At 40.2% G+C, this 23,699-nt stretch overlaps 1 protein-coding gene across 1 annotated transcript; it reads left to right on the top strand.

Annotated features, from left to right (window-relative positions):
- The first annotated feature begins 681 nt into the window (after nt 1-681).
- LOC117488677 (uncharacterized protein K02A2.6-like) lies at nt 682-6,497 on the top strand. Its single transcript, XM_034137706.1, has 2 exons — nt 682-4,094; nt 6,478-6,497. Exons 1-2 carry the CDS (start codon nt 824-826, stop codon nt 6,495-6,497), a joined length of 3,291 nt encoding a protein of 1,096 aa, XP_033993597.1. The 5' UTR covers nt 682-823.
- The last annotated feature ends 17,202 nt before the right edge of the window (nt 6,498-23,699 follow it).

Here is a 23,699-nt window from a genome sequence, read left to right as displayed (position 1 = left end):
GCTTGGATATCACTAGATCCTGTTACAGCGTAATATAAAAGTACATAACGATTGATGTGTAAATTAGCATAATTACTAGCTAACCGCTAGCTGCTAACTGCCGCCTCGTTAATATCAAATCTATCATAATAACAAACCATTACCATGCTGTCATGAACGTGCGGTGCTGTTACGTGTACGCAAATTGACGTGCTTGATGTGAACGAGCATTTTGGGGGGCATGGTTAAAGTTGCGCATGCGCTATGAGCGCACATACGGGTACTTCTCAGGCATGCCGGGTAATCTGTGACGTTTCGCTCTCTCAAAAGTTGGGCCATTTTATCATCATGCGCGAATGAGCAACTCTCATAGGAATGAATGAGGCCCCGCCTCCCACGCTGTATCCAGTTCTTATTATACATCCATGAGTAAAACCAGTTAAATCTACTCCTATGTTGTGGACATACAATTATTGATCACAAGATACAACATATTATTGGCGACGAGGATTAAGAAGAGGATTAAGACAAGGATCAATACGGGATCAAAGAGGACATGCCGAACGGACTGGTTAGCACCTTACATGCAGGTTTGGGTCGTTAGCGGCAGCTAGCTCAAATTATTAGCAAAGTCTGCGGGTGGAGGAGAGGATTCATTGACACACAATGGCAATGATTGGCACGCTGGCACGCTGGCACGCTGGCACCTTTTGATGCAAAAAATCAGAAGTGGGAAGAATACTGTGAGGTATTGGAACAGTTTTTTGAGGCTAATGAAATTGAAAATGGAGACAGACAAAGAGCCATATTAATAAGTGTTGTGGGATCATCAACATACAGCCTTATGAAAAACCTCCTCAGTCCGGATAAGCCCAAGGATAAGACTTACACACAACTTGTGGAGCTGCTAAAAAATCACTTTGACCCAAAGCCTAGTGAAATTGTGCAAAGGTACAAGTTTGACTCCCGCAACCGTGAGCCCAATGAGTCAGTAATGGAATACGTGGCTGAGCTGCGTCGGTTAGCGCAGGATTGCAACTATGGTAACACTTTGCAGCAGAGGTTGAGAGACAGGATCGTCTGTGGAATAAGTGAAGATCGGATTCAGAGACGACTCTTATCAGAAGCGGATTTAACATTTGAAAAAGCATTATCAATTGCTGTGGCGTCAGAGACTGCAAATAAAAATGCACAGGAGATACAAAGCCAAGGGGCCACAGCTAAATGCTTCAAAATGGATAAAAAGCCACAGGAGGCTTATGCACACAGAGAACCTACCAAAGAGTGTTACAGATGCAAGGGAACCAAGCATGAAGCAGCAGACTGTAAGTTTAAACAAGAGACATGTCATGCATGTGGTAAAATAGGACACATTGCCAGAGCTTGTCGTAGTAGATCTACACAGAATGGAAACAGCAACAAAAATGCAGACCCAAAGAGAGAAAGGAGGCAAACCACATATCACCGTTCTCATAAAGTACAAGAGCAACGGAGCCAAAGTGATAGCTCAGAAGAAGATACATTCTTACTGAATAAGATGAGGTTCAGATTGGGACGCATGAGTGAAGTGCACCTGAGACGAGTAGACCCATACATGGTTGAAGTGAAGCTGGATAGTAAGTTTGTTAACTTTGAGATAGACACTGGCTGTAGTCTCACAATAATGAATGAACAGACATTTCAAAGACTATGGAAAGACACAAAAAGTCCATGTTTGAGACCAACCAAAATCCACATCGAGTCTTATACAGGTGACCCTGTTAATGTGGTCGGAGCTGCCCTTGTTAAAGTGAAATACAGACATCAAAGGCGGTACTTGCCCCTCATTGTGGTTAAAGGGGACGGCCCCAGCCTGCTGGGAAGAGGCTGGCTGGAGGAAATACATCTGAGTTGGAAAAAAATCAAGCTCAGACACAAATCCCAAGTCCTGAAACACCTGAAGACAGAGGACAAATCGCTGCAGCAAGTACTGAGCAAACATGAAAATGTCTTCAAAGAGGAGCTTGGCACACTGAAAGGTATGAAAGCCACCATCCATGTAAAGGCTGATGCAGTCCCTCGTTTCTTCCGTCCGAGGTCTGTCCCGTACGCCATGCGCACCAAAGTAGATGAAGAAATAGACAGATTGTTGAAAGAAGGAGTAATCTCACCTGTTAAACATGCAGAATGGGCAGCACCAGTGGTTCCAATACTGAAGCCTGTTGGGACAGTAAGGCTATGTGGAGACTACAAGCTCACTGTAAATACAGTTTCCTCACTTGAACAATACCCCATACCCCGAATGGAAGACCTGTTTGCAGCACTGACAGGAGGAAAACAGTTCACAAAGTTGGACATGAGTCATGCATACCAGCAAATACTCATGGATGATGAATCAAAGAAATACTTAACAGTGAATACGCACAGAGGCTTATTCACATACAACAGACTGCCTTTTGGAGTAGCATCAGCCCCAGCTATATTTCAGAGGACAATGGAAGGTCTCCTGCGAGGCATTCCTTTTGTGGCAGTGTATTTAGATGACATCCTGGTGAGCGGTGTGGATGAGGAAGACCATCTGCAGAACCTCGAGACAGTGTTGGCAAAGCTGGAGGAGGCAGGATTGCGTCTGAGAAGGAGCAAGTGCACTTTCCTGGAAGAGGAAGTGGAATATCTGGGACATCGAGTGGACGCACAGGGACTTCACCCTGTGGAAAAGAAAGTCAAAGCCATCATGGAGGCTCCCAACCCCACAAATGTTACTGAACTCAAGTCGTACTTAGGTTTGCTAAATTACTATAACACATTTCTGCCAAACTTAGCTACACTATTGGCACCACTGCATGAGCTCCTGCGACAAGATGTGCGATGGCAAAAGAAACAGGAAGAGGCTTTTAAAAAATCAAAGGCCCTGTTAAACTCAGCAGAAGTGTTGGTGCATTACTCTGCTGACCGAGAGTTAATTATGTCATGTGATGCGTCACCTTACGGGGTGGGCGCTGTTTTATCACACGTAATGGACGATGGAACTGAACGTCCTTTGGGGTTCATGTCGCGTACCCTAGCGCCTGCTGAAAAGAATTACTCACAGCTAGACAAAGAAGGCTTAGCAGTTATATTTGGAATCAAGAAATTCCACAAGTACTTGTATGGTCGAACTTTCACCATCTATACAGATCACAAGCCACTGATCTCTCTCTTCAACGAAAAGAAACCCATTCCACAGATGGGTTACCCTAGAGTTCAGAGATGGGCAGTGCACCTGAGTGCCTATGAGTATCACATTGTGTACAAACCAGGAAAGAACAACGCTAATGCGGACGCATTAAGCAGACTGCCGCTGTCGGAAGATGTGCGAGAGAGTGAGACCGCAGAACAAGTGCTCATGATTGATCTTCTGGATGACACACTCGTGGACACAGCCAAAATAAAACACTGGACAGCTAAGGATGTAATATTGTCTCAAGTTCATGGTTATGTCCTGTCGGGATGGCCTTCAGTGACTGAGGCTCCTCTCAAGCCGTATCATCAGAGGAGAGAAGAACTGAATGTGAGGGATGGCTGCGTGCTCTGGGGAGCCAGAGTCATCGTACCAAACAAAGGCAGGGAAAAGATAATGAAAGTACTGCACCAAACACATTCCGGCATGTCAAAGATGAAAGGTCTGGCTAGATCTTATGTATGGTGGCTGAGGATGGACCAGGATGTAGAAAAGGAAGTGCAGTCTTGTGAGGAGTGCCAAAAGCACCACAAGTCACCACCATCAGCACCATTACATCCCTGGGAGTGGCCGGAGTCTCGCTGGACGAGAATTCATGTGGACTATGCAGGCCCTTTCCTGGGAGAGATGTTTCTACTGATAGTGGATGCTCACTCAAAATGGATGGATATTTATCCAGTGAAGTCAGCTACATCACAGGTGACCATTGAAAAGCTGCGTCAGAGTTTCAGTGTTTTTGGACTGCCAAAAATGTTGGTGTCAGACAACGGAACCTGTTTCACAAGTGCTGAATTTGAGACTTTCATGAAACAAAATGGCATCCGCCATGTGAGGTCAGCACCATTTCACCCGTCTTCTAATGGGCTGGCAGAGAGGGCGGTCCAAACCTTCAAAGGGGGGATGAAAAAGATGAAAGGTGAAACATTGCAAACTAGGCTGTCAAGGTTTCTGTTCAGTTACCGCATCACACCTCACGCGACCACAGGCATGTCGCCTGCAGAGTTGATGATGTCAAGGAGACTCAGATCTGCATTAGACCTGAGGCCTGTACTACGAAGCCGGATTTTCCTAACCTGGATATGTTTGAGTTAGCCAGTTGGCCCAATCCAAAACATACGCGCTCTCGCTAAACTGTACTACGACGCTGGTTATCAAGTGGATCGCTCAAGCCAGCCGTGTCCTATCTAGTTAGGTGCGCGTTCACATGAAAGGGGTGGTATTTGGAGCATTCGACCAATCTCAAACATGGACAAGCGTACTGACAGCGCAGCGTCATACTTCCTGAATGAAAAGTGAACTTTAATATTAGTCAAATATGAAGAAGTTAAACTTTAAACATCCATGACTTAAACACTTTATCCAGGATAAAAGCCACATAGCTGCACCTGCAAGGTGAATACAGCTGGTAACAGAAAAAGCGTTGGAATGCGTACATTAACAGGTTTATGAAATCACTGCCCCGTCCAAGACACGAGTGGATCTGACTTTAATTACATTTGACTCGAGTGTTTTGTCAACTTAATGTGTTGCTTAAAATAATACTTCTGCATACAGTATGTGACACTGTGAGTGTTGCACGGCCAGATACGGCTCAAGAAGCTGACTCAGATAAGGAAATATATGATACATTATGATGTGATATGATATGAATGATAATGGGACACATCGACGTCTGCACTCACAGTGCCGCGGACTGTACTTAATGTTAAGGAAAAATTCTTCTAGATATCTAACCTTTTGCTCTGTGACGTTTTATGATCTACTCTGACGTCTGTTATCTCCTTTAAGGAAAGGCATTGGTGCCATATGTGTTATTGTCACCAGTTTGTGACCGGTCAACTTGTCTGGCACGAATGGTAATTGTTGTGAGAACGCTGAGGCACTTCCTTATCGGTGTTTGTGGACTCTAAGATGTGAAATCTTTGAGGCCATGAGTGTCGGACGCAGGTGGCTCAGTGTTCCCAGCTGTTTAGTCTACTCCTTCAGAGATGTTGATTCTCTGTGAACCAGTTAAAAGGTCTAACATAGAGAGAGGCTCTTCAGAATTGACGTGGCAACTCTACCGTGTAGTCAGAACCTCTGACTCTTTGATTTGTGATGTGAATCCTCCGGCCGAATACTCTGAATAAACCCATCAGTGTTTGACATCAAAGCTCCAACTCTCACCGTGTCTCCTTCCTGAGTCGGTGACTCCATGCATTGCTACACAGAAGTTTCCTCCACAAATTGGCGTTGTCGGCAGGATACCAACAGATCTTCAGAAACTGGTAAGTGTGATTTCAAATCTACATTTGGACATTGCCTTACCAGAATCTGTGATTGACGGTATCCTAAAATTATCTGTGAAGCTAAGCGGCTGCGTTTCGTTTTGGTTAATGAACATTTGGGGCTGGAAACCCCAGGGGATCATCCAGGGACTCTGTCTTGGCTGGTTCCCTCTGTGTGTGCTGCTCGGGACGTATGTCACGGAGATGTTTAAAAAGACCTTAATGAGGGCAGCAGTAAAGTGGAACTTCTGTGTGAAATCAAAATAGAGATTTGTAATGAACAAATCGCCGAGATTCCGGGGGTTTCAGCGGCCAACACTAGCAGTTAACACAAGCAGCCAGAGATATTACCCCCAGCGCCTCTAAAAAAAACACGGCTCCAGCTGCGGCTCCGGGGGATGTGTGTAAAATACCTCCCCGTATCTGCATGAGCTGGTGAAGTGAACTCAGAGGGAGAAAATCACAGCTTTTGTCTATAGCTTTAACTCACACCACCGCCGTCTCTAGTAAAAACGAGACGGTTTAAAAGCACTCTCGTGGCTTGTGGCCGTTTACGACGTGCTGGCAAGTGCGAGGTGCATGCATTACCTGATGCGCCACAGCTCCCTACATTGCTGGAGGAGCTGGTGCCGGTCCGGGGTGCATACATAAAATTATAGGCTAATTGATCACGGGTGGGTAGTGGCATGCAAGTGTAGAACAAAACTGTGTTTCATCGTTGTGATGAACATGATGGCGTGTGTATAGGCTGGTCGAGTAGGACTACAGTTAACTGTGTAGTTTCGGATAGAAAGGGTAGAGGAGAAAAAAGTCTATGTGCTCCTGATCGGGGGGGGCATAGCACCACTAGAACAGGGATAGTGGGTTCGCAAGAGGATAAGCTAGTTATTGCTCTTGGACGGTCTTCAGGCACCGATCTAGGACTTGTATACACCCTCTGAAACCTCTTTAATCCGGACTAAATTGAGCTGGATGAACTTTGCTGTCGCGCTGGTGTTTATTATGAGTTCATGTTTGTTCGTCTAATTGCAGTGTGGTTTTTCTTGTACTAACCGCCGTCTTGTGCATGTTTTGTAACAACTAATAATGAATCAGTCCATAGCCAGGGTAAAATAAACTAAGCTTTAGTTAACTCACCAAAAGTAAATGACTTGAGAAAAATAAATAATATATAGTGTTTTGCAAAATTCTGGTAGTATAAATGTGCTGCAAATGAAAATAAATAGCAAAAGAGTGTTTGTATGTCCTGCATTTGAGTGTGCAGAGGAACATGTAAACAAGGAGCACACTGTTCAGGGTGTGCGCTGTAGGTGTAAGAAGAAGAGAAGATTATATTACTTTAAGAATACATTCTTAAATTGTATTGCTGGTATGTTAAGATATGTTTGTGACCTTTTATAAACCCTATGCCCCGTCCTGCACCCTGAGACCCTCAGAGGCATCACTGCTGGTCGTAAAGACCTGCCTGAGGAGGTCAGGGTGGCAAAATCTGTCTGCTGTTTTAGGTCAATGTTGTATTATTTGTTTCATTTATTCTTAAATCTATGTATTGTATGGTAATAATGAAAAAAAACGTAATGTATTGAACACATTCCGAAACAAAGCTGATAAGACAGAACTAGACTCAGACATAATACAAATTATTGTTGAAACATTTTGCGCTGTTGCTGCAAAATGGAAACTTTGTTGATTATCTGTTCCAACTGGCCACTGGAATCAGATAATTAATATAAGTTGAAGTTTTAATTACAGTTTTAAATATAGTTTAACATTCTTTATTAAACTGCTTCAAATGATTTCTCGTATCAACCAATTGGTCTCCATAGACATTACTACAATTCTAATAGTTGTTAAACTACTGACAAGTTTTCTGAAACCGAGCTTATGAACAAAAGAGTAAAGGTCGCTGGTTAAGCCAGGATCAATATATTTGTTGACGTTTTCATTACAGTGTGCATAATAAATGTGTTAAATGAATTGAGCAATTCTTTAAAAAGTATAATGTTGCAATCTCTTTACAATAAGTAATTACAGTTAAAAAAAGTAGATGTTGTTTTCCAAGGGCCTCTCCTTCACAGGCCTACACTTTAAATCATGAGACTTTCAAATCATAACAGACAGAGATCGGTATCACTTTGTGTTGCAAGCCAAATCCATGTAAAGGTTCTACTTGAGCCCAATTTAAATACCATAAAGAAAGTATTGAACCCAGCTCAAGCTAAATGTCAAATGTATTTAATTAAGGTGCAAGTGTTTTGATTTATTTAAAATGTTCTAATCTCAGCTTCTTTCGAGTTCAGTCTAAGCAACAAATTGTTTCTCATAACATTCTCACTGCTGTCCCAAATGTTTTAACCTTGGGCAGACAAGCTGTTCACACACCCACACACTTTGGATAAGTAGTCACCTTATCCACATTGTAAATTGTTGCCTTCTTTAAAGTTATTAGTAATTTAAGATTCATTATTAAATTAAATGTGGTACATAAGATAAAATAAATAAAATAACTTTGACTTGATCATTTTGTTCACAAACATTAGACCTGTCCTCTAATCTCTACTAGAATAAGATAAGTGTGCATGTTTGGATGTTTTATCACTCCTATAATGTACCTAATCTTGATATCCTTTTCATTACAGAGCTGGGAAAATGGTGTATTGATTAGATTCTGATCCGTGCACGTCCAATTTTGACTGACTTTAGTTCTAATGTTAATTTGACTTCAACCCATAAGTAATTATTTAAATTAACTCTAAATTTCACATGATGATGGATTAGGGTTCCACATTTCTTCCACTAATTTGTTTTACAATTAGGCTAAAGGTAAAGAGAGACATTGATGACCTTGTGTCCCTTTTGTTAGTACGTGGTTCCATTTTGTCTATGGCCATGGACGGCTTCACTAAAAAGTCACCCAGTTCTGCCCTGCTGCAGTCCGGCTGAGTGCAGTCACAGAGATGCTATGGCTGCTCTACATGACATTAATGGTGTGGTCCGAGAATGGACACCATTTCCTGCTCCCAGAGAGAATGACACTCCTCAAACTGAACATTACAGCCGTTGATACTGTCTCACATGGGTCTGCTCCCCCCCACTGAGCCATGAACTGAAAGCATGACATCTGCTATGAACACTTGGAAGCCTCCCTGTCACACCAGCACCAACCCTTGGGTCAGTCAGATGAGACTAACGGCTTCACTTAGGGCATTTGGTTCAGATACATGACTCTCGTTACCGCAGAGTGGGTTGGGTTTTTAAGGCTATTCATACTGCTATGATGCCTGTAAGTTGGCGAGCTGGTAAAAGCCCCTACTATTGTTTCAAATAGGCCTAATGTTACTCTGATCCGGTTACTTATGTTGTGGCAGATATTTAAGTAAGCTTTCTTAACGCTAATGTTATAATAGTCAGATTGCTCTGAAGATGGGAGGGGATATTCTATTAATTTTCACGTTCACACAGTCAGTTGATTTTTGCCGGCCGTCTTTCCTGCAACGGCAGTTTTTCTGTATTTCCTCTATCAATAATATGACTTGATCGCTTTAAACTCCGCACACACGGAGCTCTGATTGGTCAGCAGGCGGTGCTTTCACTGAGTTAATCTCTTAGCCTGCAACCTAACCTCCTCCCGGGGAGGTTAGCTGCTCAGCATAAGTTACCATGGAGATTTAGCCCGCTAAAAAGAGAACCAGCGTCGTAGGACCGGAAAGCCCGAGTTTTCCCTGAAGTCAGCCGGCTAAGCAAAAATCCGGCTTCGTAGTACAGGCCTCTGCTCCTGCCAGATGTGAAAACAAGAGTGCAGCAAAAAACAACTAAAACAGAAACAGTCCCATGACACAAACAGGAAACTGAGAAGTTTCTCACCTGGGGATAAAGTGTTCATCAGAAACTACTCTTATGGACCTAAATGGATCGCTGCGGTCATCGAGAGCTCATCAGGTCCAGTGTCATATACAGTGATCATTGGAAGTGGTCAAGTCGCGAAGCGGCATGTGGATCAAGTAAGAGCCAGATTAACAGACACCGTGCCCTTAGAGCCGGTGCTGGACTCCAACAGAGACACTGTGGTTCCAGTGACAATCGAGCAAGAAGGACCTCCTGCAAGTGAGCCAGTGGTTCTGTGTACTCCGGTCCCGCCGGACTTGCCTGCTACACCCGTGGTGAGACGATCAGAGCGCGAGAGACAGCCACCTGCAGTGGCGGCCGGTCCATAGGGGCGCTAGGGGCGCCGCCCCACCTCTTCCCATATTGAAAAAAAAAAAAAAAATAAATAATTAAAATTAAAATTAAAAAAAATATATATGTTTAAAAAAATATATATGTTTTTATTTTTATTTTTAATGAACAAGGTAAATATTATATAATTGGTATCAGTAAAATGTATAATCTACAATAAAATCTCGTTTAAAATTGTGTTACGATGTCTAAAGTTACTGATAAGTCACATGTTTCCTGCCTGGCCTTGCCCATGCACCTTCTCTCGTCTGGGCGCTAAGAGAGGAGCCTTCAACCAGTGCAGCAGCAGCCACCAGCAGCTGACTGTTGCTATCTGTAACGTGTAAACTATGCCGCGAAAATATAATTTCAGCCAATCAGCGTCGTCAAAGATGACGGTCACCGGGCGCCAATGTCAGCGCCCAGTGCAGTCTGTGAGTAGTTTGGACAGTGACTCGTATCCGGTTGACGCAGTAGTTGATGAGGATGGCTTCGTGTGCAGGTGGAGTCTCCGGACCTCGGTCCCCGCCTAATTCTGTTCAAGAGCTAATCTCCAATCCTTTCGAAAGGAGAAGTTTGGCAGATAAATTGTTGCTTAAAGACCTTGCACCGGACCAACCCGATTTGAATATATCGCAGCAATCTCGTGAAAAAGACAAAATGTATACACAAGGCTTCACAAGTAGCTGGTACACAAGAAAGGCTTGGCTAGCTGGATGCAAACAGGTAAATGCTGTCTTTTGTTTCCCATGCTTGGATATCACTTTATATGTAGAGAGGAGGTTTCCCATGGTTGTTAGAAGTTTATTAATAAGTGGGCATTTATCACAGAAGTGATTGTTCTGTCTCCACGTTTGTTGCATTGTCTGTGATGTATTTTCCAACGGTTATAGCTCCTGTTCTGTCCCAGCAACACTACACGGTTTGCAGCTCCACCACATTTTTGGTTTATCTTCGGTGTCGCTTAAAATCTGCTTCCCATCGGACTAAAACCTCCACGTAATCTGAAGACAGATACTTGAAGTTATTTAAACCTTTTGCAAACTTTATGTTCTTTCTTGCTCTAGCCTTGCCAGTTACATTGTACATAACACATATATTATCATTATGCTAACTGGTTGTTCGTGTTAGACGATGTAGCTTTTTCATTTCTGAGTTATTGCTATATGTAAATAAGCCTGTTTGTAAATAATCCTCAGAGAAACAAAGAAAAAACACAATTTATGACATTTTGTGCTGTGGTTATTTTTTTTAAATTGCATTTATTCACAGTTCAGTTTGAAATGCTGTAGTGACTTGTATTGAACCACTTAAATATTTATAATTAATGCTACTGAAAAGATGCTATTAATTTTATATCTCACATGCAGTTCACTGTAAAGCTACTTGGTGAAGGTGTTGGTTCATAAAACATGAACAGTTTTAAGAAAGAAAAAAACAGACCAGTTCTGAGAACACAAATTCCTGGTAAAGTAGTAGATGTTCAGGTTGATAAATAATATTTTCCACACTGAAGATTATGGAGGTATTGATCAGTCTTCTCATATTTTTAAGCCTCGATTTCTCCTTTCCCCCCCCCTCTAACATCACCAGAAGTCATCATTTAAGGGGTCATTTCTCGAAAAAAAAATTCGGGGGGAAACCCCCCGGACCCCCCGGGTAGGTCACTTACGGTACGTCAAGAGCCCCACCAAAAAAAAGGACCACCGGCCGCCACTGGCCACCTGTATACCTGAAAGACTTTGTTAAATAGATCAAGAGATGTTCCATTAATAGAGCAGCATAGTTCTCTGATCTCACTTTAAGGAAAGGTTTAGAATGTTAATCTTTGAAAGTGAAATGGTTTATGCCAGTACCTCGAAATGTTGTGTAACGGGAGTATGTTATACCCCCACCTTCGGGAAGTATTGTTAGCTTAAAGGGGGGGAAATGTGGTATCTTACCTTGTGTTATTATTACATGTTATTGCATTTGTCCAGCAGGGGGCAAACTCACTCTTGGTATTAAAAAGAGCCTGTTGTACATGTTCCCACGAGGAAGTCCCGGAAGCATGTTACCAAAGTAAAACCAGTTAAATCTACTCCTATGTTGTGGACATACAATTATTGATCACAAGATACAACACTGGAAAAACATTGATTGTGACATTTTGAAAAAAAAATCTATTTATGAGAAAAAGGCTAATTCTAAGAAAAAAGGCATATTTGGACAAAAAAAGTCAAATTCTGAGAAAAAGTCAAATTTGAGATGCATTGTGGGACATGTCGTTTATGGGCAACGTGCTTCTGTAAAGTAGCATGTAACCGTATAATAAACATATTATATTCTTTGCAAGCTCTTGTGGGGCCACATAAAATGAAGTCGCGGGCCGGATTTGGCCCCCGGGCCTTGAGTTTGACACCCCTGCCCTAGCTGGTCGACACCTCTTTTAGCAGAAACAAAGGCTACATTAATGTATTAAATCGATGTTAATCCATGTGTGTGGATCATAGACTGGTGTGGATGTGGAATTAACGGACGTGACGTTGTGCGATTGCGTTGCTTCTAATCTGCACTAGACACTGGATGTCTGCCTGAAAATGATTGCTTAGGAACATACAAAGACACAGAAAGAAGAATACGTAGCAAAATAAAATCAAAATATGACTGTTATGACAACTGTTTAAAAATAAAATGTTAAGACTATTATAACAAATTAACAATATTTACAACAAAAAATGGTTAAAAGATTGCAAAAAAACCCAAATATAAAAACAAGAATTTTCAAATGTAGCTTTTTTTTATACAACACTTTTAGGAAGGCTTCATGGATTTGTCATCCCATGCTGTTCCTCTGCAGCCGCTCTACATGATTAAAGTAGCTCAGTGGGCCTGTGAAGTTGCAATGTAACCCCCCCAGAGGCCGGGCGTACTCGGGCAGTTTTGAACACATAATCGTCTTCACACTGCGGCTGCAATCTCTCCCACATACAGTACACACACATTTACTACATCAGATAAAGAAGCAAAAAACTCTCCTTTTTTTCTCTCCTCCCAGCTCCTTGCTTATCACTGCCCTCCTCTGCTCTTATTTTTTATCCTCTTTTATTATCCTTTGCTTTTTCCTTTTTTTGCCTCAGCATAGGAGTGCTCAGTCCAGAAATGAAATTAATCTGTTGTACTACACCCCTTCCTCCTCCCTCCCCCTCTTCTTCCTCTTCCTCCTCCTCCTCCTCCTCCTCCTCCTCCTCCTCCTCCTCCTCCTCCTCCTCCTCCTCCTCCTTCTGCTTCTCAATCTCATTCTCTTTACAATTTACAAACTCTTCAACTACAATCCTAATTATATTTAAAAACATTTTAGAAGGCCTCACGAAATACTTTAATGTAAATTAAAATGTAAATGTGAAGGGCAAAGAGGCGGGACCTGCTGCCAACGGGCGTGAAGTTCCAGGCCTAGCTCAGGCTAAGAAGCTAAGCTAACATGCTCCCAGTATTAAGCTAACAACCCAGTTTGCGGTCACTGCTCCTCGTTCCCGGCATATTCTGAAGGTAAGATACCCTGTAACTTTACAAAACTTGTCCTTTTGATTGAAATGTTCTTGAACCTACACTATACAATTGTTTTTTAAGTGCTTCCCCGTTTTTCAAATATAAATGTCATTTGTAGCTAAACTTTGTAAACTAGCAGAGATATGGCCAGTGTTGCGTGAATTAGCCTATGGAATTAGCCATAGACTGTGGCCTGTATACAGTATGTCAACACAGTCTCACGGCATTTCGTGTTATAGTCACGAAATTAATCTATTGATTCGTGTTCACCAACACGATTTCGCCATTTTTTTCGTGTCACACAGAACGATTTTAAAAGCAATGTAAATAATAAGAAATTAGAAGGAAAAAGAAATTAAAAAAAATACAGATTTAAGTATTCTGACACAGAACGGTTTTAGAAGCAATGTATTTATATTGGTAGTATGTTTCGTGCCTGCACCAAATAATAACAAATTAGAAGGAAAAAAAGATGACATAAAATACAGATTTCAGTATTCTGAGGCTCTGAGCCCCATTTCTTTTCCTCACTGACGGCAAAAAAACTCAGACATTATTTAACATAAAAGGGATAGGGTTAGGCTTAGGGTAAGATATTGAGTAAGAACATGTTTTTATGAACCACACAGCTTCTGGTCTTCCAAGACCCGACCGGACAAAAAGACGTGTTGCAGGCACGAAACATACTACCAATAGAAATACATTGCTTTTAAAATCGTTCTGTGTGACATGAAAAAAAGGTGAAAATCGTGTTGGTGAACACGAATCAATACATTAAATTAATTTCGTGACTAATAACACGAAATGCCGTGAGACTGGGTTGAGTATGTAAAGGAATTAGCGTATTGTGAATTAAACAAAGCTTTTCCCTATGATTTAACTGTTCTTGATATTACACTATACACGTTTAAAAAACGCTTCTCCATGATTCAAATATAAACAGTGTAATATGCATGGGCTAACAAATGCAAAATGTGCATATTTATACTTTTTGACCATAAATTGTATATACATTTAATCCAACGTTACTGTTTCAACAGCGCTGTGAGAGTATAAATTAAATATGACTGTATCACTGAAAGGCGCTTTTATATTGATTAAACCATTTTTATTTCTTTCAGCATTAAGAAAAAAGAAGATGGCAAACTCCTCCACAACCTGTAAGTTGATGGTCCTGGCTTACTTTACATGACTTCAGATGGTTGACATTACACACAAACATACTATACATATATGTATATAGATATATACATATGTGCATAATTGGAGATAAACAGCACACAGTATATAAATATATATATAAACTGTGTGCTGTTAATCTGTTTTTTGAGGTGTTGCTCTCTTGTTACTTTTAACCATACAGGTGTGATTTCAGTTATGTTGTATGTTATTGTCAAAGGAACAAAATGAGCAACCCTTAATACTTAATTTGATATTCCTAATTATCTGAAGCATTTGTTACTCTCATTTATTTTCCTCCCATAGTGACTGTATGGATAATCGGAGACAGCTATGTCCGGCGTGGAGCCCAGAGAGCTACAGAGACCATCGGCAGCAACCTTGGCCTCGACCTTCGCGTCTGCTGGTTCGGTTGGGGTGGACTGCGCTGGAGAGGTCTCCTCCCCTTCTTTTCCAACTCCCTGCGAGGAAGAGCAGCCCCGGATGTCCTCCTCATCCACTGTGGCGGCAATGACTTGGGGGATGTGCCCAGTGTTCAGTTGCTGAACAAGATGAAGGAGGACCTGCACCAGCTTCACCATCGGCACCCTGGCATGAAGATCATGCTCTCCCAGATAAACCAGAGGTGCCTAGAGTATGTACTCTAAGGCCCTTGCTAAGCCCAGACTGTCATGGCTAATGTTGAGTTAGATATTACATCTGTAGCCATAACACTGTTAACATGGCTGCTCTTCCTCATCCCCACATCCCACCCCCCCTCTTCCCCCAATGGACTCTGTAGCTCTCCAGGCCCATGCTGGGCATGGCTGTCTGTCAAACCTTTTATTTTTATTTGTTATGATGTTTTTTGTTATTTTATTTGTTCAAATAATTCTGTATTTATGTAAATATTTAAAATAAATTACATTCATATTTTCACTTCTTTTGTCTACTGCTTACTGAAAATGTTAGCTATCACATCCAAATCTGACTATCAAATGAAAGGATAAGCTAACCATACAATACAGAAAACATTACACATTAAGGCTCAAATCTTTTCCCAAGCCGTAGCAGTCTGAAAAGAGTCCCAAGTTTAAAAACACAAAATCTTGACAATGAATACTATAGAATGTAATTATGAAATGCAATACCCACCATCCCTACAGGGTCGTAACATCACAGAAAATAATAGAGTTTCTAAATTGTTCAGTATGCAGATAATTATTTGTTTTACAATAGAAACATTTTTCTCAATAAATGTTCCCACATGTTGTGAGCATCAACTTTAAATCTTTTGTCAACAAATAAAAAACATCTTAATTTCCTTTACGACAACATTTTGTTTATAACACCACTACATTAACAATAAGCATAGGAAAATGATAAATGTCAACATTTAAGATTGTGCTTTTACTCTTTATTTAATCAGATCTATTTCACATTGAAAATGTACGACTTAAGTACACTAGAAAATAAATTAAAGATGTGCAACAACTGTATCAGTAATTAAAATTATATAACTTATGTACAGGGTTGACAATGAATACTATAGAATGTAATTATGAAGTTTTGGCTACTTGCCAAAAACGCAACCAGTAACTTAATGCGAGTATCAAGATATAAAAGTAATGTAACCTGATAACTTTATTTTTCTTTTGGATTACCTCAATATCAAATGCAATGCAAATTAACACAGGAGAGAAGAAATATTAATATGATTTTTTTTACTTAATGTATAATATAATACCATAAAACTGATTCAGGCAGTAGGTGTATAGATTCACAATTAAAGTATTAGCCTACAGAACAGTACCGCTTCCAGAGAAGAGAGAACATCTGATCATTTTACAACAAACACTATATGCTCTTTTTAGGTTTTGAATAAGATTGTAATCCTGAGTTTCCCTATTATTAAAAAAAGTAAAACTAATCCGATTACATCTTTCCCATGTAACTAAGGATTACACTTTCCTTTTTTTCTATACGAACTTGATTCGTGTTAGATGTAATCCATTACTACCTAAGCCAATAAAAGTAATAACTTTTGGAAAATTGTCTCAAGTTATAAGTTATGCCTTCAATCTCTTTCACGTGGAGAAGACATCACATTGGCCGAGGCGTTGCAACTTCCCTCAAGTGTCCTATATGAAAGAAAGATCACATGTTAAAAATGTGTGCACAAACTTCAGTATGACCCGTCTTATAAACTAAGACGGGTCAATGCAAGAACAAAATGTAAAGATAAATATTGTATAGTAAGATGAAATTAAATCCTTTTTTTTTTACAGTGATAGCTATTAAGATAAATAAGTTATAAGATGACAACAGATGAATGAATGTTGCTATTAAATTAATGTAAAAAAAGGTAATATAATTCATCTGTTTTTAACATGGAGTATGTGGGGGGGAAATGGCAATTCTCTATCTATGATAAAGAGTCTTTGTATAAATTGAAGAGAAATGTGATGGTTTGCAAAAAAATTCGATTTCTATGTTTCTATACTGACAAAATCTTAATTTGGCCTTTAATCAAAAGAACATTACTCATCACTGATGTGCAAGCTGTGCCTTAACAATTATTTAGCATTGTATGATGTATGAAATGTATTTAATTAGTAACAACAATTTACACCTACACATTTTTAAAAGATCTGTACCCATGAGTCAGTGCTGAAGTGATGACTATCAAAGTGTTCACTGCACAGGCGAGAAGAAAATTTGGGGGTCCATTTATTTCTCCGGATGTTCAGCACCCACTGGTCCAGCCTAATTTGTAAGTCGGCAAAAATATTTACAATAGCACATGTTTCTATGCTGATTGCTGAAATGTTATATTTATAATTTGTAGTTCAGGACCATGGACAGTGCAGCTTCCTTGCATTGACAGTTCTCTGTGCTGAATTTCTGCTGAGTTTCCTTTGCCTCATTTTTTATTGTGTGACCTGTCTGGTTTAAATGAGTGTGTTGCTGCTTTGATGAAGCCTAATTTCATAAAGTTTCAAATTAATTGAAATATTTCGTTAATAAATATTTCACGAGTAATATAGTTGTCTTTGTCACATTTTATTTGGCATTAGTAAATAATTATGCACATTTACAGATATTTTACATGATATGAGTGATAACACGTGTTATACGGGCTATTTTGCACAATAGGTGTGCCTTGAGATTTTTTTTTGTCCTTTGTTGTGCCTTGGGCCCAAAAAGTTTGGGAACCACTGCTGTAGGCTAATACTTTAATTGTGAATCTATACACCTGCCTGAATCAGCTTTATGGTATTATATTATATATTAAGTAAAAAAAATCATATTAATATTTCTTTTCATGTATTTTTGTATAAAGGTTTCCTTAGTCTAGAGGAATGAAGGCCAATGATTTTATTTTGCTAAAAATGCCTCGTTATTAAAGATATCATATATTGTGAAATCAGAACGACTTAATGACATAACAAATCAATTTTTATTACATTTAAATTTATCTAATAGATGCCGCACCTGAAAGATCTATTTCCTAAGAACAAAAAAAGCTTCACATACTATCAAAAATATTTTAAATATCATCAGTCACTACTGTACCACATGGCCAGGTGATGAGGAATCACATAATACTGTGATAATGAAACAAAGGCTGGCATGCAGAACACAGGAAACACTATTGTAATGTTGTTGCCATGATGCAGCTTGTGAAATAGCAACAGGAGTTATGCATTATTTCTATGTATGTGGTGATCAATTTTAAACGGGACCTATCATGCAAAATGCACTTTTGTATGTCTTTTATACATGAATATGTGTCCCCGGTGTTCCAGGGAACTCACCAAGTGTCAGAAAACACAACCCTCTCTATTTTCCTCCATACCCAAATCTCTAAAAAAGGGGCTGCAACGGATCTGATCAAAACTGATCCAGATTTGAACACTTTACTGACGTCAGGAAAGTGGCGCTACGGCTATTGGGCCAACTCTCCACCTATCAGGGGAATGTGGGGTTGGGCCACGGCCGGCCATTGCCGCTCTAAAGCGCTGGAGACGCTGTAGTACATATGCCAGGCCTGTAAGTGGCGCTGTAGTCTGCCACAAAAGCATGTTTCTGTGGCTTTCTGTCTCCCTCCCCGAGGCAAGCGTTTGCTCCCGCTGCTTTAATTCAATGCAATCCCTCCCCGTCGAGGCAAGCACTGTAATTCTCTCCGGTTAGTCCACCAGCAGATGACAAACACCCACCTCTCCGCCTCTTCCAAGGAACGAGGGGACTGTGCGGCAGAGTTTCAGTTTCAGTTTCTTTCGCCGGTCAAGATGTCCGTTAAAGTTTAAATCTTCCGGACAAAATTAGAAAAGTGCCGGTCAAAGGTCTTCTTTGTTATTTATTGAGCTTTAAAACAAATGAATAACGACTCTATATAGGCTATAATAAAACTATTTTTCTCCCCCTCTTCTGACAGCCCAGCAGCTGTTCAGAGCGGCTCACCTCTCCTGCAGGGGGGCGTGGTCAGCTGCAGCTCACAAAATCAGACCCGTAGACAGCAAACAACACAGAGCGAAATGAGGCATGGCTAAAATGCATGATCTATTTGGTATTTCGAAAACAGAAACGTATAAATATACCTTATGGCCCTACAATATAGGTTTCCTTTAAAATAAAGTACAAGGTATTTCGGTACCACTTTACAATAAGACTACCCTTATAAAGGGTTTACGAATAGTTTGTATTGTAATTCATTTATTAATTAGGTTGTGAACACTTTATAAATCATTAATAAGCTTTTATAAGACATGAGATAAACAGGGCAACTGTGACCGGTTGCTTGCCAAATAGTGAGCCCACATTTATCTGTACTGCTAAGCCTTATTATAAATGGTAACTCATTAATACATGGGAATGTGTTTTACACTTTACAATAAGGCTCCCTTTTGGCAACTATAAATGTTAGTAACTCGTAAATAAATGGTCATAAAGAGATGCCAAGAAACATCAAGATGGAAGGGGGGGAATCAACTCAGTGAACAACAGATACCAAGGATGCTGGCTGATGAAGAAGACGAAGTAAGCTAGGTAGCCAATATAAGACTTAGCAGTACAGATAAATGTGGGCTCGCTATTTGGCAAGATGACTAAGCCTCATATTGGCTGCCTACCCTGTAGCTTACTTTGTCTTCTTCATCATCCAGCATCTTTGGTATCTGTTGCTCACTGAGTTGATTCTCGCTAAGTAGCCAATATAAGGCTTAGTCATCTTGCCAAATAGTGAGCCTGTGTTGATGTATGAAAACTATGTTAGAACTGGTTTATAAATGGTTCTTAATGATCAATAAAGTGTTTACAACCTAGCATTAGCATTCGCCCAGCGCACAAACGCAGAGAGACTAACTTATGGCAACACAAAATAAAACATGGGAGCGGTGGAGATGAGGAGGTGTCGGCGTTCTGGCGATTTACTCGGAAGGCTTCAGTAGAAGCTGCTGGGAGTCCCAGCAGCTTCTACTGAAGCCAGTCCCCAAGGAGAAGGAGGAGGCTGGACGTCAGTAGCTGCCTTTTCCTCCCCTCTTTCCCTCCTCCATTTCCCTCACCTCCTTCCTCCTACCTCACCCCTTACTGCCTTCCCCTTTTCATACTCAGGGTTTTCTCCTGGAGCTCAGGTTTTCCCACAATCTGTATAATAGATGTAAAACTCACTATTAAGTCCCTCCCCCATTAACTGTACCTACTTCCTGCTACCTCCCCCTCTCTCACCTTCCTCCATCCTTTATTTACTTTCCCTACTTCCTTTCCCTTACCCCTCACTTCACCCCAAACTCTCTCCTCCATTTCCCTCACCTCTTTCTTCCTACATCACCCTCTTCCTCCCTTCCCATTTTCATATTTAGTGTTTTTTTGTTGTGTTTAGACTTGATTTTGAAATTAAATGTTAATTAAATGTATTATGTGTATGCCTCACTGTGTAAACGTATACAGTTTATATTAATAACTGTATGACATGTTGGTTACTAAAGTACCAGTATCTGTTCTATTTGTGATTTAAACAACTTTGAATTTAATAAATTCAACAACAATAGAAGATGTTTGTGCAGATTGTTCTTGGTGTTTATACTTTTGGGTTCAATTACATTGTTTTGTTTTTGTTGTTTTTCAAAAATGTGGTGATTTCATAAGAGCTGTTAAAGTATTCAAATGTGTTTATCAGGGTTTATTTAATGTATATATGAATTAAATCTTGTTGGGTTGGATCAATGTGCTGCTGCTGGTCTCTCTATATTGAGGTGAAGTTTCTGCTTTATGCTGATGATGTTTCCGTTTTAATCAACAGTTAATTTCATAAATGAAATAACCCGAAATAGAAGATGTATGTATTTATAGTTCTTGGTGTTTTTATATTTGTCTCACTGTACACGTTCAATCCCATTATTTTGTCATTGTTGTTTTTATCAAATGTGTTCATTTCATACAAGCTGGTCCAATATTCTTGGACTCTAGTCCTCAAAACATTGAGTTTAAAAGATGAAAATGTAATTTTATCAACAGAAACATATAGTGTCAAAATAGAGCAAAATAACAAATAACAAGAGTGACTCGAGAAACGACATATGTGATGTGATCTTAATTGAACAACACAATCATTAAATGGTTCCCTATTATGTAAAATGCACTTTCAATGTCTTTAATACATATATATGTCTCCCCATGTGTGTTAAGAGACTCTCTCTCTTTCCCTCCCGATCCAAGTATTTGAAAGCCTTTCAAAAATGTGGTGACTTATTATCCGCAAAACTTAGGCTACCAAAACTAAAATCCTGCGATGCAAGAGCATAAGGATGTATATGATGTAAATACTATGGAAGTGCTTTGATTGTATACAGGTCACATTAATACATAGGTCACTAGGCCCTTTTCACAGTCTGCTCCCTCACTCACCTATTTTCTGCATTAACATTCCTTAGTCACTATAGTCACATCCTGTTTCTCTCTCTCACTCTGTTACACCCATCAGCTCCATTAGTATATAGGCCCACTTCACTCTCACCTGTTGTAGCAAACACCGTGGTGGTGGCTTAAAGCCCACCTCCGCTACGCGCCGTTCGTTAGATGAGCCTGGTTAGATTTAATAAAAGAAGTAGTTCAAAACACCGGAATAAAGGTTATAACAATAATCTGATTTTACTGGTAAAAAACAAAACACTTATACAAGTTTACAGAGTACTCTGGACTTCCAGCTCTACTGCCGTGCGATACAGGTATCGGGACCAGCCAGTCAGAAACAGGAAGCATTTTACATGAATAAACAACAGTATTCATATACATATTTTGGGGCGGAGATGTGTTGACTCTTCCTTCCCATTTTACTCCGAAGCGAATCAGAGAGTCCGTGGGGGGGAGCTGTGTGAGCTGCTCACTCCCCCAGGTGTTTTTACTGGTTGGATTCACTTCTGGTCGGGTCCAATACAGCGAATCAGAGTTCTGGGAAAAAAGTATGTTCCTTCTGAACAGAGCGTGAGACACAAGGACAGAGTCAATCTTTATCTCTGCACCTGTATTCACTCCTTTACTTTCCCAAGGAATATTTCACACAAACTATTCTTTCCCAGACAACCAAACATTGTAAACAGATATATTGATGCCCAGAAAGGACCTTGAAAAGAATATGTGTGTGTGCTGGTGGGAGGAGGTGTATGTGTGTGTAGGGATATCTGGGTCAGTGAGTGTAAGTGAGAAAGAGAATATATATAAGATTACTTAAAACAGTTCAAACAATACATGTTCACTAAAATACAGTTCAAAATAATACATGTTTACTTCAATACAGTTTAGAACCATATCTGTTAACTTTACACCTCAGTGCCAGATCGTACTTTGCAGCATGCCAGTCTTTCCCGCATTACCTTCCAGATTGCTCTCCCTGACCCTGCCTGTCCCTGGATTATTCTGCCTTGTCTGCTCCCTGACCCTGCCTGTACCTGCGTCTCCCGTCTTGCTTACTCCTGGAACCCTCGCCTGTCCCCGACCAGCCCTTTGCCTACTGTCTGCCGGTTTGTCCCCGACCAGCCCTTTGCCTATAATAAAGCTGGTTACCGACTATCCCTGGTTTCCCGTGTGTTGCATTTTGGTTCTCAGCTCGTTTGTGACAGCCCTAGACTTTTACAATACATTGAATAATTGTATCTATGCTTGTTGGTTCAATGGGCAAATTAAGGCTCTGAGTGTCTGTTTTCTTTTCTTTTTATTTACTATAGAAATATTATAGGAGCTGAGGTTAATTTTCAACATTTTGGGGACCTTTTTGTTGCTTTATTATTGTTGCATGAGTTCTTTGGGGGACATGCATAGCTTGGACTTCATCCTGATTGACACTCAATGTTAAGACTTGGACAAAGATTTGACTGTCTGCAGATTATTGTTGTCTTTACTTTGCAAATACAAGAAGTCCTTCACGATGAGATAATCCAAAAACAACACCTAAACTTGCATCATCACTGAGAGTGCTTTACTTGTCCTAAAACAATAGGGAAGAGTTTAAAAATCTTTATATACTGTAGAAACCAAGTTACAACAAACAAGTACCTTCTACAACTATTAATAGAGCACTAAGATTTAATTTTATAACTTTTCAAGACAGCTGATTTTTAAATAGGCCTTTTCAACTTTTCCCAAAACAAGCTCAACATATGCTACAAGATTTAGCCTGTTAGCTTCTGTTAGCTAGAGAAACAACAGATGCTAACATTGTTCTGAATCAACTAGCTGAAAGGTTGCCTCTATAAATAAAACCAGACACAAAACGAAGTAACTAAACTTAAACTAAGTATATATACTTAGTTTAAGTTTAGTTACTTCGTGTTGTCATTGTTTTGTGCATCATACTTTAAATTCCATGCACCTCCATTGTATTGCAGATATCTTTTGCACGTGAATACAAAGTCACAAGAAGGCAAAACAAAAACAAATACTCCATTACTAAAGCTTCTACGGAGGTATAGATACCATCAGATCATCGTTATCTGTCGGACTAGATCTAGGGTTCTGCTCAGAGGTGGGAAGTAGTTGAGTAGAAATACTTTGTTACTGTTGTCGGGTAGGTAAGTTTGAGAAACCGGCTCGAGATACACTTTTTGTTATATTCCATGGAATGCTCTTAACATCCCGATAGCAATGAATATCTTAAGTGCTTTGACGAAAAATCCATAAAAAAATGTCATCTGTGGAAGCCAGAGATGGAGTACTCGTTTTTCGGGACTCGTGACTCGACTCGGACTCGCGCACTGATTGACGCGACTCGGACTTGGACTCGTGAATTCTCGCGCACGATGACTTGGACTCGGACTCGGACTCGTGAATTATCGCTTCCGCTGACTTGGACTCGGACT

Source organism: Trematomus bernacchii, unplaced genomic scaffold (assembly GCF_902827165.1).
Source record: "Trematomus bernacchii unplaced genomic scaffold, fTreBer1.1, whole genome shotgun sequence".
Taxonomy (NCBI): domain Eukaryota; kingdom Metazoa; phylum Chordata; class Actinopteri; order Perciformes; family Nototheniidae; genus Trematomus; species Trematomus bernacchii.
The sequence above is the reverse complement of the archived record's forward strand: the minus strand, read 5'-3'. Positions and strand labels throughout refer to the sequence as shown.